Below are 16,682 nucleotides of genomic sequence, written 5' to 3' on the forward strand. Positions count from 1 at the left end.
CTCTTCCCATGTATTTTATATTCCCCAGATATTTTATGTGACTAACTCTTCCTTCACCTCCCCTCTTACATAAAGAGGAGGTCCTTTACTTTGCCCTTGTACATGCAAAAGTCATTCCATCCGGAGCAGCTAGGTGGCGCAATGGATAAAGCACCGGCCCTGGAGTCAGGAGTACCTGGGTTCAAATCTGGTCTCAGACACTTAATAATGACCTAGCTGTGTGGTCTTGGGCAAGCCACTTAACCTCATTGCCTTGCAAAAAAAAAAAAAAAACCTAAAAAAAAAGGTCATTCCATCCCATCCCCAAAAGAAAATATCCTTGACCTCTCTATCACTACTGTTCTCACGTATCTTCAATCTCTATGTGATTACTGACTACCTCTCTACTAAAAACATGTCCCATAATTCATTCATCCTAAAAAATGCTCACTTGATTCATCATCTATCCCAGATAACTGTTTTCCAATATCTTTCTTGGCTTTTATAGCTAATCTTCTTGAGGCTTCTCTTTTAACTTTTGACAGCCTAGTTTCTAATCTCATCATTCAAGCAGAAATGATCTCTCTCTCCAATGTCAAGGTATCTTAACTGCCAAATCCAGGGACCTTTTTTCTCAATTCTCATCTTTCTTAACCTCTATGTAACCTTTGACATCATTTTTTTAAGATTTTTTTTTGCAAGGCAATGGGGTTAAGTGGATTGCCGAAGGGCACACAGCTAGGTCATTATTAAATGTCTGAAGCCAGATCTGAACTCAGATACTCCTGACTCCAGGGCCGGTGCTCTATACACTGCGCCACCTGCCGCCCTAACATTATTGTTAATTATAAAAAACTGATATACAAAATAGATGTGTGACTATGTGACACTCCACTAAGCCTAATATTCATCTAGAGTCAATTTTGACTTCTCAGAATGAACTGGGCAAAAGACTTATGAAATGTGAATTTCCCTGTAAGGGAGGAGGCTCTAATTCCTTTGAGTATTAGTCTCTAGGGAAACTACATCGATGGATAAAGAGTCAGAAAGCAAAAGCAGAAGATAAATAGAAGTGATGGTGGAAAAATAGATCTGAAACAGCATAAATCTCACAACATAATACCTTCAGGTGAATCAATGTTCTAGAGAGATGAAAAAACCAAATTTTTCAAGAAATTCTCCAGGAAAATTGCTCTAAATAGAAACTGAAAGACTCCACTGATCACCTTCTGAAAGAGATATCAAAATGAAAGCTGCCAGGAATATTATACAGTCCAAATTCCAGAACTCCCAAGGCAAGGAAAAGAATATTACAAGCAACCAGAAAGAAACAAATCATATATTGGGGTGCTACAGTCAGGATAGCACAAGTTTTAGCAGCTTCTACTTTAATGGCTCACAGGCTTGGAGTATGACATTCCAGAAGGCAAAAGAGCTTGAATTACAACCAAAAAACAACTACCCAGCAAAAGTGAACACCCTCTTTCAGGGAAAAAGACAGACATTCAATGAAATTGGGGGACTTTCGAACTTTCCTGCTGAAATTACAAGACCTGAACAGAAAATATGATCTTCAAGTATAGGACTCAGGCGAAGAATAGAGAGGATGGCCAGGAATAGCTAATTATGAGTGACTTAATGATGTTGAACAGCTTGTATTCCTGCATGGGAAGATGATACTGATAACACATATGAACCTTCTCATGTATTAGGGCAGTTAAAAGAAGCATATATAGAACAAGGCACATGAGGGAGCTGAATATGAAGGTACAAATGATAAAGTTGGAGTTACTGGTTACTGGGAGAAAGGGAAAGGAGAGGCAGAATAGGGTAAGTTATTTCACATAAAAGAGAAAAGAAAAAGCTTATGCAGTAAGAGTGGAAAAGAGGGAAGGTGATGGGGCAATGAATGAGCCTTTACTCTCATCAGCAGTAGTTCAGAGAGGAAATAGCATACACACTCAATAGGGTATAGAAATCTACCTAGAGGAAAGGGATGGGAGAAAGGGGATGGGGAGGGGAGGGAAGGTGTAGGAAACAGAAGAGAAGGAAGATAGTCAGAGAGGGTAGTTGACTAGATGCAACACACTCTTGAGAAGGGACAAGGTGGAGAGAGAGAGAGAGAGAGAGAGAGAGAGAGAGAGAGAGAGAGAGAGAAGAATAAATAGTGGTAATAGGATGGAAGGAAATACAGAGAGCAATAGCGATAGCAACTGTGGGGAAAAAATATCACAGAAATTACTCCGATGGACTTATGATAAAGAATGCTATTGACCCCAAAGACAGAGGTTGTGTCTGAACAAAGACTGAAGCATTACTTTTTTCACATTTTATTTTTCTTGAGGTTTTTCTCTTTTGGGGGGGGGGGAGAATATGTTTATTTTTACAACACGACTACTGTAGTAATGTTTTTCATAGCTACCCGTTTTTAATCGATACCAAGTAACTCGTTTTCTCAATGGGTGAATGGGAGGGAGAGGAGGGGTGGGAGGAAGGGAGAGAATCTGAAACTCAAGGATTTTGGAAGTAAAGTTGAAACTTGCTTTTGCAAGTAACTGAGGGAAAAATTTAAATAAAATTAACATAAAAACAAAAAAGGAATAAAAATTAACTTGTTTGTAATTTCAAAACTATAAAAAGGAGAAACAAATGGACAGGGGAAAGGAGGTTGAAGGGAAGTAAGTTAGAAGGAAACTGGGTTGCCTTAAAATAGATTAAGTAAAAATAACTGAAGAGATAAAGTACTAAATTTAAAGAGGAAAAGGGGGAAAATTACAAATTCAGGGGAAGAGAATTAGACACAAGGAGAGTAAAATATGAACCTAATTCTTGTATCTTTAAAGATTAATGGATTAAACAATCTAAAAAACAGGGAGAGGATTCTGGGGAAAATGGCAAGAGTAAGTCAAAAGTTTCAGCTCTCCAAATTTCCTCCACAAAAACACTAACAACCCAGCATTATCTCAGGAGCAGCACAAATAAATAAAAGTCTATGTAAAGCACCTGTCCTCCTAAGACAACCTGAGAAAACCCCAAGAAAGACCAGACTTCCAGGGGTAGAGTGTCAGCCACAGTGAAGTGCAAAGACCTCCAGGAGAGTCTGCAGAACCAACAAACAAACCCCAGGGGCAGTTGGGCTGTAAGGCAGTCTCATACTTGGGAACTTACACCTTTTGAAAAGAGTGAGAGTCCATAAGTCAAAGACTGAAGGACCTTTGAGGGTCCTTCACATAAAAGGATGCCAAGCACAGTTGTGGCCATCCTGGCTACAGCTGCCAGGAAAAGGAATTAGCAAATGCCTGGCAAGTGCAGTAGCAGAGGTATAGGATCCTGCTGGCTGTGGGCATTCATAGGAGAGCAGAGACCCTGGTTTCAATTCAAGGGCAGAAAGGACAGCAGTCACTGGGAGAAAGATCATTTGTGGGACACAGTAGCTGCAGGCCTGAGCAATGGCTTAGAAGTAGAGAGAGACCAAGGCTGGGACCCAGGACAGAACTTAGAAAATAATAGTAAGAAGGAACTGAGGCTTGGAGCATTACTACCCATTACTTAGGACTAAAATTTGATTATACTACAATAAAACAAAATTAAAATAAAAATGAATAACAAAGGAGAAAGAACCAACCATAGATGACAGAGAAGTTCACATACATAGAAAGATAAAGGAGCTAAAAAAGTCTCTCCTTTTTCAGTGAAAAAAGTCAAAATGGTCCCTAGCACAAAAAAAGTTCTTGTAAAAACTTTAAAAGGACTTTTAAAATAAAATAAGAAATATCAAGGAAAACTTAGAGAGAAAAAAGCAATCCAAGAAATCAAAAAAAGTTATGAAAACAGTCAACCAACTTCAGAGATCAAAATCTAAAGGAATAAAATAATTCCTTGAAAACTAGAATTGGGCAAGGGGGAGCTAATGACATTCTAAGACACCAAGAAATAATAAAACAAAAATAAAAAGAATGAAATAATATTAGAGAATATAATAAATCAATGGAAAAAATGTCAAATCTGGAGAAGACTGAGGAGAAATAATATAATAGGTGAACTACTTGAAAATGATGATTTATAAAAAAGAATTTTGATAAAACATTATAAGAATTATCAAGGAAAATTGCCCTAAAGTATAACAAGAAGGCAAAATAGAAATAGAGAAAAAATCCATTGATCACCATCTGAAAAAGATCCTAGGAAGAAAACTAACAGAATATCAGGGCCAAGTTTCGAAGTTCGCAGGTTAAGGACAAATATAGCAAGCAACTTAAATTTCAAAATCATGAGGCTACAGGAAGGATTGCACAAAATCTATCAGCTATTATATGAAAGATTTTATATTATAATATTGTATTCCACAGAGAAAAGAAAAAGAATTGGAGTTACAATGAAGAATAACTTACCCAGCAAAGGTAAGCATTTAAAAACAACAAAAAAAGACATTTAATAAAGTGAAAAATTTTCAGGTATCTGAAACAGCATAACTTAAGGAAAAAAGATATAATCCAGGAAAAATAGATGGCAAAAATTAAAGACTAATTATAATGTAATGTGGTTAAATTTATTTACTCTTTATATGTGAAAAAATCATCATTACTCTTATGACTGTTAATCATTATGGGTAGTTTGAAAAACAGGTTTGGGCTAAGCTGAGTATGATGGGGTGATTCTAAAAGAATACAACTGAAGAGAGAGATAAAAAGGAGTAGTTATATAAATGAGGAATAAAAAAGAACTGATACAGAAGAAGGTAGTTGGGGAGAGACAGGTAAAGTTGGAACCTACTCTCATTGACAATGGGTTAAAGAGATAACAACATATGTGTATATCTGTGTCTATGTGTATGTGACAGTTTGAAATACAGAAAGTATTGAGAGCAAATAATGTAAATGAAAAATTAATAACAAAAAATGTTATATAATAGGTCAAACCTTAGAACCCCCCCCAAAAAGTTGAAAAAATCCATCTCTCATCCCTCATTAAAGGTGATAAACTATGTATATAGAATATAACACTTATTATCAGAAATAGTAATGTATAGACTGGTTTGACTAAATTACTTTTTTTCTCTTTCACTAGGTGTATAGAGGTAAAGGGAAGTGGAGTATCTATCAAAATTAGTGCAATAAAAAAACAAAAGATCAAAAACATTTTAAAAGAGGTTACAATTAATAGAACTGCTCAAAAAGAAGTAAAGCTGAATATTTAATTTTAATGAGGCAATGCAAAGATAAGTTAATAAAGTAACAAAAATTACAAATAATTTACCTATTTAGTAGGCAAGGTACTTTTGAGGAAATTCTTTTAAAATTTTCCATCATTAACTAGGATAGACTTATATCTTCTCAGCAACACAGTGATCAAAGACAATTCTAAAAGACTTGTGATGGAAAATACTATCCACATCCAGAGACAGATCTATGGAGTCTGAATGCAGACCAAAGCTTAACTATTTTCACTTTTTAAAATTTGTTCTTTGTTTTTTTCTTTCTCATGGCCTTTTCTCTTTGGTTCTGATTCTTTTTCCACAGCATAATGAATATGGAAATGTTTAATAATCATGATTGTACATGTATAAGCTATATCATATTACTTGCTATCAGGGGTGAGAGAAAAGAGAAGGGAGGGAGAAAAATGTGGAACTCAAAATTCTTACAGAAAATGAATATTGAAAACTATCTTTATATATATTAAAGAGATCTCATTAAGTTTAACAAACTTTTAATTTAAAGGAAAATATTCAATACATGATTTTCTTTTTATTCTCTTATGTTTCATGATTCCTGGGTTGAAAGGTGGGTGGAAGTTTTAAAAATAAATAAAATACCTAGATTATTTGCTAATAATTTAAGTTGCAAAAATATCCCATTTCCTTGAGGTCTATTGTACAGTACCTAAACATCTGCATTCAAATGCAATTCCTTTGAGAGAAGGAAAATATTGAGATAGAGCACCAGCCCTGGAGTTAGGAGTACCTGAGTTCAAATACAACCACAGACACTTAATAATTACCTAGCTGTGTAGCCTTGGGCAAGCCACTTAACCCCATTTGCCTTGCAAAAAACCTTAAAAAAAGAGAGAGAAAGAAAAGAACCACTATCACTATGTTTCAGTGAAAGGGGATTTATTTAAAATGAGCATGAGGGTACCTTGATTCCCATACTGATTAGATATGGCTCCAAATAATAGTTTGCTTCATTAGTTATGTGAATAAATGTGTGGTAAATGTGTGGTATCAATATTTTTTCTACAAATACGAAATTATATATATGTATATATATATATATAAAACAGGACACAAATATATAGAGCATATGTATTAGAAAAGGGAAATTAAATACCTGTTCCAATTCTTGCTCTGCATATTGGCGTCTGCTCAATTCACATTCAGCTCCCTCCCTCAGTTCTCTCAGTCGACAGGCCTCCTCCTTTGCATAATTAATTTCATCCATCATTTTGCGCTCTAAATTTTGTTTTTCCACAGCAACATTTCTATTTTCTTCTTGAGCCTTCTGAAGTCTTACAGTAGAATAAAAAAAGAAAAAAACTCATAAAAATGTTGTAAATTTTATATTCTACTAAAAATTAATCACAAAAAGTAGCTAGTTAAATGTTTCAAAGAGAACTTATAGTACTTTTAACAAAAATTAACTCATTTATAAAAACAGAAGGATATCTGCTAAGGTTAATTTGATCTCTTTGAGCTGATGTAGAAAAAGTTTGAAAATATTCTCTTAAATAAAAAGAGCAGTAAGAAATTTACAATGTACCTAAATGCAATTAAATTTAATGAAACTCCACATTTTCTTCTAAATGACTATTTCCAATATTCCAGAACTGTTTTTTGAATATACTGGATATTTTGAAAAGTAACTTTGTAATATAGTATTAAATAAATGATATCCTAGAATATGAAATAAAACTTTCATATAACCTAAAAAATTTCCATATGAATTATTTTTAAAGTACATGAATCTACTTCTGGGGACAGAGCCAAGATGACTGAGCCTCATATGCAACATTCTCTCTCAAACAAGTTTAAAATAATTCATCAAATCAAATTCTGGAGTGGCAAAGTCAACAAAAGATCAGAGTGAGAAATTCTTTCAGGCAAAGATTGGAAAGAAAGGTCTATGAGTTGAGGCTGACCCAGAGTACATGTGGATTAAGCACCAATGACAGGTAGGTTCAGGAACTCTCAAATCAGAAAGGTTATAGGGACCAGGCAAGTGATAAGAAAGAGATTAGAGGGGACCTCTGTCCCAGCACTGGCTGCAGGACTACACACTATTTGGCAACTCCACTGTCTGTAAACACTTCTGGGTCATAGTTCAAGGGGAAAGAGAAGGACTTTTGGTCAATGAAGTGAGAGGAAGGAATCTTAAGAGTCAGTAGAGTTTCTGGTCAAAAGAAATCAGGGACCCTAACAAGAAATATCCCTTTTCTAGTTCCAGGAGACAGTAGTCCTGAGGAACAGTATTAATGGCAATCCCAAAACATCATGAATCCTTCCTGTATGAGTACCAGAGTGCAGACAAGAAAATGGGGACCCCACACCACCTTGGAAACATTAAAAACTCCCAAACCCCTCCCCCACAAAACCAGCTCTGAAAATTGTAGTTTAGAAAAAACTTAAAAGAGTAAGATGATGCTCTTCCTTACTACCCACCAAAGTTGGAACACAGACCAACTTCAATATAAAATTCTAAATCAAGAAATAGGTCAGAGAAAAGAGTAAACAACAACAATGAAAAATGACAATCTGATTATCAAAAGCTACTAGGTGACAGAGAAAATCAAGACACAAACTCAGAAAAAGACAATGAAGTAAAAACAGTTTCAAGTAAAATCTCAAAGAAAAAATATAAATTGGGACACAAGTCCACTAAGAATTCCTAGAAGAGATAAAAAAATTATTTTCAAAATCAAATAAGAATAGTAGAAAAAATTAGGTTAAAATAAGAGAAAAGGAAAATTTATGAAAAAATCAATGAACAGTTTGGCAAAGAAAAAATACTGGTGAAAATAACATCTTAAAAGAGAATTGATCAAATGGAAAAAGAAGTACAAGAAAGTCACTGATGAAATAAACTCCTTAAAGAGTAGAATTAGCAAAATGGTGAAAGAGATTTTTTAATTAAATTTAATTTTTAATTTAAAAAAGCTCACTGAAGAAAAATCATTTCTCAAAAGTGAGAACTGGACAACTGGAAGTTGATGACTCCATAAACCATCAAGAATGGAAAAAAAGAAGAAAATGTTAAATATCTTAGAGAACAGTAACTTCAATGAAAAATAAAATAGGTAAAAGGAAATATTATTTTACAGAGCAAGAAAAGAATAAAAGAACATCAAAGGATGAATAAAAAATGTGAAGCAAACAGTTCCAGATTTCAAATTATATTATAAAGTGATAATCATCAAAACTAAATCTAGCATTGGTTATGAAATAGAATGGTATATTAGTGGAACAAACTAGGCACAAAATACACAATAGCAAATGCCCACAATAGTGTATATTAGATAAACCCAAAGATCCAAGCTTTTGGAGTAAATCAACATCTGACAAAGATTGCAGGAAAACCAAAGCACTCTGGGTGAAACTCAGTATTGACCATCATCTAACACTGTTTAAACCAAGATCAAAATGGATAAATGATTTACACATAAAAGGTGAAATCATAAATATAGCTATTGGATCTATGGCTAAAGGAATGGTTTATGAATCAAACGAGATAGATAAGACTGTCGGAAATAAAAATGAATAAAATGCTGGGAAGGATGTGGAAAAACTGGGACACTAACAGGTGGAGTTGTGAACTAGTACAACCATTCTGTAGAACTGTGAACTACACCCAAAGAACTTTACAATTGTGCATATCCTATGGTATAACAATACCAGCAGTAGTTATATATCCCAGAAATTTTTTTTTTTAGGTTTTTGCAAGGCAAACAGGGTTAAGTGGCTTGCCCAAGGCCACACAGCTAGGTAATTATTAAGTGTCTGAGACCGAATTTGAACCCAGGTACTCCTGACTCCAGGGCCGGTGCTTTATCCACTATGCCACCTAGCCACCCCCAGAAATATTTTTTTAAAAAGGGAAAAAAGACTTAGTTGTAAAAAGAATGGCAAAGAGTTGGAAACTGGGGTAAATCTATCAATTGAGGAATAGCTTAATACTATATGACTGTGTATTATTCTGTTTGAAGAAATGATAAGCAGGATGGCTTCAGAAAAAACTTGGGAAGACTTATGTGACATTTTTCACAGTAATAGAAATACTGTATGAAGAACTGAGAAAGACTAGCTACTCTGATCAAGACAATGATCCAAGATAATTCCAAAGGACCCATGATGGAAAAATACTATCTACCTCCATAAAACACTTATAAACTCTATAGACTGAAGTTTTTTAACTTTCTTCATCATTCCTGTTTAATTTATGCCTGTGTTTTATTTTATAACATGGCTAACTGAATGATATCAAATTGTTTGTCTTGTCAAGAACTGGAAGAGGAGAAGGAGAGAGATAATTTGGAACTCAACTTTTTTTTAAAAAATTTACAGCTGAAAACTTTTAATGAAATTAATAAAATTATATTTTAAAAGTAAATGAATTAAAAACTCATGTTACATTTTTCATTTCATATATATATATATCACTTTATTTTCCAATGTAGTTATTAATATCATAACCTTAAAGAGTTTACAAGATTGTATTTCTTTTTCTCTTCCATACCTCTCTTGTAAGTCCATTAGACTTTGCTCTGCGGTTTGTAGGCTCTCTAGGTCTTTCATCATTTTTGCAACATGTTCTTTGGAAGTCTTATTCTGAGTATAAGCAAACCAGCAGCCTCCAACTCCTATTACTATAGAAACTATGAGCACAAAGTCCTTCATCCAGTTGTGAGGTGGGCCTATGAAAATAATAAAATATGCACATCTGACATAAAAATTAAAACAAGTTTATCTGTAAGAACAACATTCTAATAGCTGAAAAATTTAATCCCTTTTAAAAATCATTTGCCCACAAAAGAAATGCCTGAACTAATAATTCAAATGCATATTTTACATCATTACAGTGTTAAATCAAAGAAAGGGGTAGAGAAAGCAGAAGGAATACTAGATTATTACCAGAGGAAGTTTCAACTCTTCATAACATTCACTATTCCTTCAGTGCATTTGTCATTACTGTTATTCAATCATTTTCAGTCATGTCCAAATCTTGGTAACCCATTTAGAGTTTTCTTGGTAAAGAGACTGCAGTAGTTTGCCATTTCCTTCTCTAGCTCATTTTACTAGTAAGGAAACTGAGACAAACAGGATTAAATGACTTGCCCAGGATCACACAGCTAGTAATGTCTGAGGCCAAATTTGAAGAATAGTTTTCCTGACTTCAGATTCGGCAATCTGTACCACCTAGCTGCCCCATCTGGTGCATAATCAATGAAAAAATCAAGAGTAGTAGTAGTAGGGGGGATAAGAAGCACAGGGAGTCAAAAGAAAATAAAAAGGACAGATTATCAGGTAGAAGCTGGTATCAAAGGTCAAAAGAGAAATCATTCTGGTGCTAAAGGTGCATCATATTTAACAGAATCCAATCTTGAGATACCAACTAAACCTGTCAACTCTCAAAAGGAACAAAAAATATTTATCCTGTTTGCTTCATAACTGGATTTTTTTATTTACTTGTTTGTTTTGAAGTAAGGTAGAGAATGGGCAGCAACTAAAGAAAAGAAAGAGATTACAATCCTCTTGTCTCCTCATCTGGCTAAAAAAGACTTACAGCACAAAGTCTTTCTACTCTACTAGGAGCAGAAGAATCATCCTTCCCCAGGCCTCTCAGTTATTTCCCTAATGGATCTTACTTTATCAACTATGCTCAGTTCATTGCCAGGTGACAGTTTTTTTTTAGGTTTTTTTTTTTTGCAAGGAAAACAGGGTTAAGTGGCTTGCCCAAGGCCACACAGCTAGGTAATTATTAAGTGTCTGAGACCGGATTTGAACCCAGGTACTCCTGACTCCAGGGCTGGTGCTTTATCCACTATGCCACATAGCCACCCCCAGGTTACAGTTTCAATTCATATTACTCTAAGGACACTGCAGATTCCAACACACTATTTAACAAACATTAATAAATAGAAACATAAGAATTTTCTAGTCTCAAAATGACTTCTCCAAACAGCTCAGGAGCCTTAGCTATCAAAGCACAGAGACTGTCAGAAAAAGCCTCTAAAACCTTCCTTACCAGAGAGAATAATAGTCTAAAAAGGAGTTTTTGATAGGGAGAGAAAGCTCACTAAAGTTAAAAAACAATGCTGCATCAGAGTTGAAGAGTACAGCACATAATACAAGCTCTATGTGTAGGCCCTACTTCTAAACAATGTCTCCAAGACCTGATGAGTATTATGGATATGAGGTTCTCTGGAACAGTTAAATTCAAAAAATTACCTTACCCCATAGACAGCATGCTCTGCAAATGTACAAAGCTAAAATTCTAATAGTCCTATACCCTTAACCTGGTTTTGCATCATGGACCCCTTTTATAACCTGGTGAAGTCAAGGGACTCCTTTCTCAAAATATCATTTTTAAACAAATGAAATATTGAAATAGCTATCAAAATATAAAAATAAGTTAACAAACAGAAAACTCTCCCATATCTTAAAGAATCTCTTAGTGATTACCCCATTTAATTTCAATTTCCCTATCTTAGCCTCTAGCTCTGACTTGATTAAGTATATAATTGAAGTGTGTAATCATTAGAAATAAATTTACAAAATAATTAAAAAAAGAAATAAACTTACAATTTAAGAACAAATCATTACATAAAATAGAAAAGTTTTAAATAAACCAAACCCTTAAAATTTCATATATTTGCTCATTTTTTCTCCTAAAGAATGTTCAGAATCATTCCCAGAGGTTATGATTCTATAATGAAAAATATTTTTTAAAGTTAATGAATCAAGAGGCAGCTAGGTGGTGCAGTGGATAGATCACTAGTCCTAGAGTCAAGAGGACCTAATTTCAAATTCGACCTCAGACACTTAATAATTGCCCAGCTGTGTCACCTTGGGCAAATCACTATTAACCCTGTTGCCTTAAATAAATAATTTTTTTTAAAAAGTTAATGAATCAATAAATGTTTACCTGGTTTCTTTATTAAAATGTTTGCTTCCATATTTTTAAGCAAATTAACTTTTTAATAATAGTGTGGATTCACAATATCTAACTTTAATTTATAAAGTCTGTTCCTTCAAAGTTCAATTTGCAAAGAAATTTTCTATATCAATTTTTAATTTTTCCATAGAGTATACCCCAAAGGATGGAATTTAAAACTCTGGAAAGGAAAAGATCAAGAAAGGTTTCCTCTATGTAGCATGTTGGGTAGTAGAGCACTTCAGGACTAGCAGGCCTGGATTAACAGTTTTAACTATTGGTTCACTTCTAGTACATATATACATATATACATATGTGTGTGTGTGTGTGTGTGTGTGTATTGTTTTTTTATATTACAGCAGGGAAAATTGCTTTAGTAACTTTTTTTCCCTTACTAGATTTTTAGTCATACCAAAATAAAGTCAGTGACAAAGTCAATCCATCCACTATTCCAACAGTAATTTTTACCAAGTGCTGCAACATCAAAAAGTCATCAGACATGTGAGAAACTAAATTTATATATATATATATATATATAAAATCATTTTTCCTAACATATTTTCATGTGTTCTGTTTATTAGAAAAACCCTAATTACAACTTAATTTATAATCACTCCCTCCCCAAAATTTTCTTAAAATATATAAACTTAAAGGAATTTCCAGAAACTTTCTGGAGTAAAAAATAAAAAAAATAAACATTATAGATTTATTTTAGAAAAAAAGTTACTTATATAAAAGTTGAGGAAATGGCTTAGAAATACACAAAACCCCTTTCAAAAATATTCCCTGATGATCTTTCCATGCTAAAGAACAACTGGGTAATGATTTTAAAAAATAAAACAAAGTGTAACAGAGAAAACTAAATAATATATTGCCAAGTGATAGTCTAATGCTATATCTTTAAATTAAATCAAAGCAATCAGTTATAGGGTGTAACCAAAGAATTAGATTGTACAGTAATTAAGATGTCTTAATCAGCATCACCAAATACCAACTAATTATTTCACTGATTAAGCTGGCTTGTTCATACTTTTTTTTCCCAATTACCAATGGATCATTCCCTCAAAGCTCAAGTTTAAAACATTAAGATGCAGGATAAGTATAAAAATGCAAATCAGAGTTCTATCAATCATTTCCAATTCTATAAATTTTAGGTTCCACTTCTGGCATGACAAGAATTGTAGAACAATTAACTCCAAGTCTCTAAAATATGAATAATTCCTCTTAGCCAATGTCCTACACATTTTCTATTATTTCTTCACTCAGATAATTGCTGGATTATCCTTCCTATTCTTGAGTTAGAATGAATACTAACGTGTTAGAGGTCCAAATAGAACCACATCCAATGCCTTCAATTGAAGCTTTTGTCTATGACTTCGATCAGTTATTTTCAATTGAGAAATCACAAATGCAGGTTCAGGTCCTGCTATCCTGTTCATAAAAAAAAATATATTAAAATGAGAACTCCTTCATATAGATACACATACATATGTATGACATTTATGTTTTTTAAATATACATCAGAAATTTACACATAAATTTGCAAAACTGAAGCAAAAATTATATTGAGTCATTAGATTGTGATCAACAATTTATCTAAGGTGTTAATTTTTTTCATCTGTACCATTAAAATAGTAATTAGCATAAAATGTCTCTTATCATTAATATTCAGGTGTTTCATAAATTTCAAAGCATCTTACAGTTACTAATAGTCAGATATTATTATTAGCATTTGAGATACAGTTAAAAGCAGGGTAGTTCTTATCTTGGAATCCATGAGGAAAAGAATACATTTTTTTTGTTTTTACTACCTTATAATTTTTATTTAACATTTCTTTCAAGTGTTTAAAACATTCTAAGAAGATTCTACAAACTACAACAGACTGCCATAGACTTTATAATACAAAAAATAGTTTAAATAAAACCCTGGGCTGTGGGAAAAGTGATGAAATGACTTGGGAGTAAGAAGATCTAGTTCTGAGTACTGACTCTCCTACTCCTAAGCTATATGAATTTGAAGATGTCCTAACCTTGGAATTTCATTTTTCTCATGTATAATAAATGGATAGATACTATGTGTTCCACATTACAGGTTTTTACAAAAAAACCTGAGAATTTATATTAAAAATCTTTTTAATGTATCAAGTATATAAAATTATTATCATTATCATCATCATCATCATCATCATTATTGTCATCATCATTACTACATGGTGAGGATAATGATTTGAAATCATCCTAAATAGGCAATTATATATGATGCTTCTCATGAACAAAGTATGGAGGATTGGGGCAGGGGATTCCTTTTTGCTTTTGAATTATGTGGGATATATGCCTGGTAAAAGTATTGCAAGATCATATTTTTTGTTATTATATAGAAATGATGATAATTTTTTAAAATTCTACTTTCCTGAAGTTAATAAGTTTTAGGTGAGGATAATTTTTTGATATTATACAGTTTCCAATCTCTCCACCAATATTTATCCCTTTTTCTCTTCTGCCTTGCTTCTATACCTAACAATTCTAGAATTTGTCAAATAACAAAAGAGAGGTTTTACTTATTTTCAATCATCAGAGAACATTGGTTAAGCCTCTCCTATGTGTCAAAAACCATGTTAGGCAATGAGGATACAAAGAACAACACTTTCCTCAACCTACTTTTCTTCTACCAAGAAAAGATGACACATACCCAGAATGGTATGTACAAAACAGAAGTGATGCAGGTACAAATTAACCTGGGGGACTGGGGAGAGAACAGGAGCAACAGAGGAGATCAGGAGAGACCAATGAAAAAAGAGGTGATTGGACTCAGACCAAGCAGAAACCAGGTGACACAAGAGGAAAAGGAGGGAAGCAGTTGCATCCCAAATGTTGAGGCTATACAGAGAGAGAGAGAGAGAGAGAGAGAGAGAGAGAGAGAGAGAGAGAGAGAGAGAGAGAAAGAGAGAGAGAGAAAGAGGAATGAAAAAAAGAATTATAGAGTACATAGAGGAAAAGAATATGTAATAAAGCTGACAAGACAGGGATAAGCTTTAAATGCCAGAGAGAAACCTTGGGCTGTGATGCTTAAGTTAATAGGGAGCTACTGGAGTAGACTGGAACAGAGTTCAAGGTAAGACTTGCACTTCAAGAAAAGACATTTTATTCAAAGCCATGTGGAAGATGGACTGGAATAGAAGAGACTAGAGACAAGGACATTAATTAAAAAACTATGACAACAACAATTTTTATATCCCTGGTATAAATTCCATTTAGCTGTAAGTGAATAATTTTTGGATATATTATTGTACTCGCTTTGCTAATGTCTCATTCATTCATTCATTCATTTATTCATTTATTTTTGCAAAATGCTGATTAGTGAAAATAGTATAAAGTTTTCTTCTTCTCCCTGGTTAGGTATCAGGTAAGAGAGGGATGAGGAGTGTTAAATCTAGACCATAGTTGTGGGGGAGAGAAGAGAGAGATATGAAAGATGATGTGGCAGTTGAAAATGCAAGATCTGGCAAGCAACAACTTAATGAAAGGAAGGAAGTGAAGTTAATACTGAAGTTGCAAAGCTGGGAAATTAGAAAGATGGTGGTGTCTAAAGAAATAATGAATTTTGAAAGAGGGGTAGACTTAAGGGAAAAGATAATGGAATTTTATTTTAGTCATTTTTATAAGATACTTTAAGGATATTCAGATAGAAATGTTGACAAGGCACTTCGGTGATGTAAAACTAGTTCAGAAAATACTGAGGTTTGGGAGCGGCTAGGTGGCGCAGTGGATAGAGCACCCGCCTTGGAGTCAGGGGGAACCAAGTTCAAATCCAACCTCAGACACTTAATAATTACCAAGCCGTGTGGCCTTGGACAAGCAACTTAACCCCACTGCCTTGAAAAAAAAATCTAAAAAAAAAAGAAAAAGAAAATACTGAGGTTGGATCTAAGTATAGGGGAATTACCTGCAAGGAAATAAGTGATCCTATGGAAGCTGATGAAGTCATCAAATTGATTCAGAGAGAAAAGATGTGGTCTGAGAGTTTTGGGAAAAGAGCCACAGTTGGTAGTTTGATATGAAAACAATCCAGCAAAAGTGGTTAAGAAAACTTCCACTGTTCCTCCACTTCAGATAATGCTAGTTCCTATTTTTTTTCCTTTTTTTATTAAAGATTTTATTTATTTTGAGTTTTACAATTTCCCCCCAATCTTACTTCCCTCCCCATCCCCCCACAGAAAGCAATTTGTCAGTCTTTACATTGTTTCCATTTCTGTATATTGATCCAAATTGAGTGCTAGTTCCTATTATTAAATATATTGTCGTGATCATATTAAAGAAGGGTCCATGGTTTTTAGGATTAACATAAATGAGTGCTCACTGTAAAAGAATTTTTCTTTGTCTACATGGATATAGTTGCACATTGTTGTTTTTACAATCAATTATGCTATTATTTTCCTAACTTCCTAATAATTTTCCCAATTATTTTCTCATATCTATGGTATGAATCCCATGTGGATTTAAGTGAATAATTTTTAGATATTAATGTAGTCATTTTGCTAATATTTCATTTTAAACTTA

General features: G+C 33.6%; 1 protein-coding gene across 3 annotated transcripts in view; it reads right to left on the reverse strand.

Annotated features, from left to right (window-relative positions):
- STIM2 (stromal interaction molecule 2) overlaps positions 1-16,682 on the reverse strand; it is a 173,529-nt gene that overhangs the window by 11,179 nt on the left and 145,668 nt on the right. For all 3 annotated transcript variants that reach the window (XM_074229654.1, XM_074229655.1, XM_074229656.1), the window contains 3 exons: positions 13,441-13,556; positions 9,708-9,885; positions 6,309-6,486 (listed from right to left, as the gene is read on the reverse strand). In XM_074229654.1, coding sequence (XP_074085755.1) covers positions 6,309-6,486; positions 9,708-9,885; positions 13,441-13,556 — 472 coding nt within the window. The remainder of the gene's footprint in view (positions 1-6,308; positions 6,487-9,707; positions 9,886-13,440; positions 13,557-16,682) is intronic.

The sequence above is a fragment of the Macrotis lagotis genome, chromosome 3 (genome assembly GCF_037893015.1).
Source record: "Macrotis lagotis isolate mMagLag1 chromosome 3, bilby.v1.9.chrom.fasta, whole genome shotgun sequence".
Lineage (NCBI taxonomy): Eukaryota > Metazoa > Chordata > Mammalia > Peramelemorphia > Peramelidae > Macrotis > Macrotis lagotis.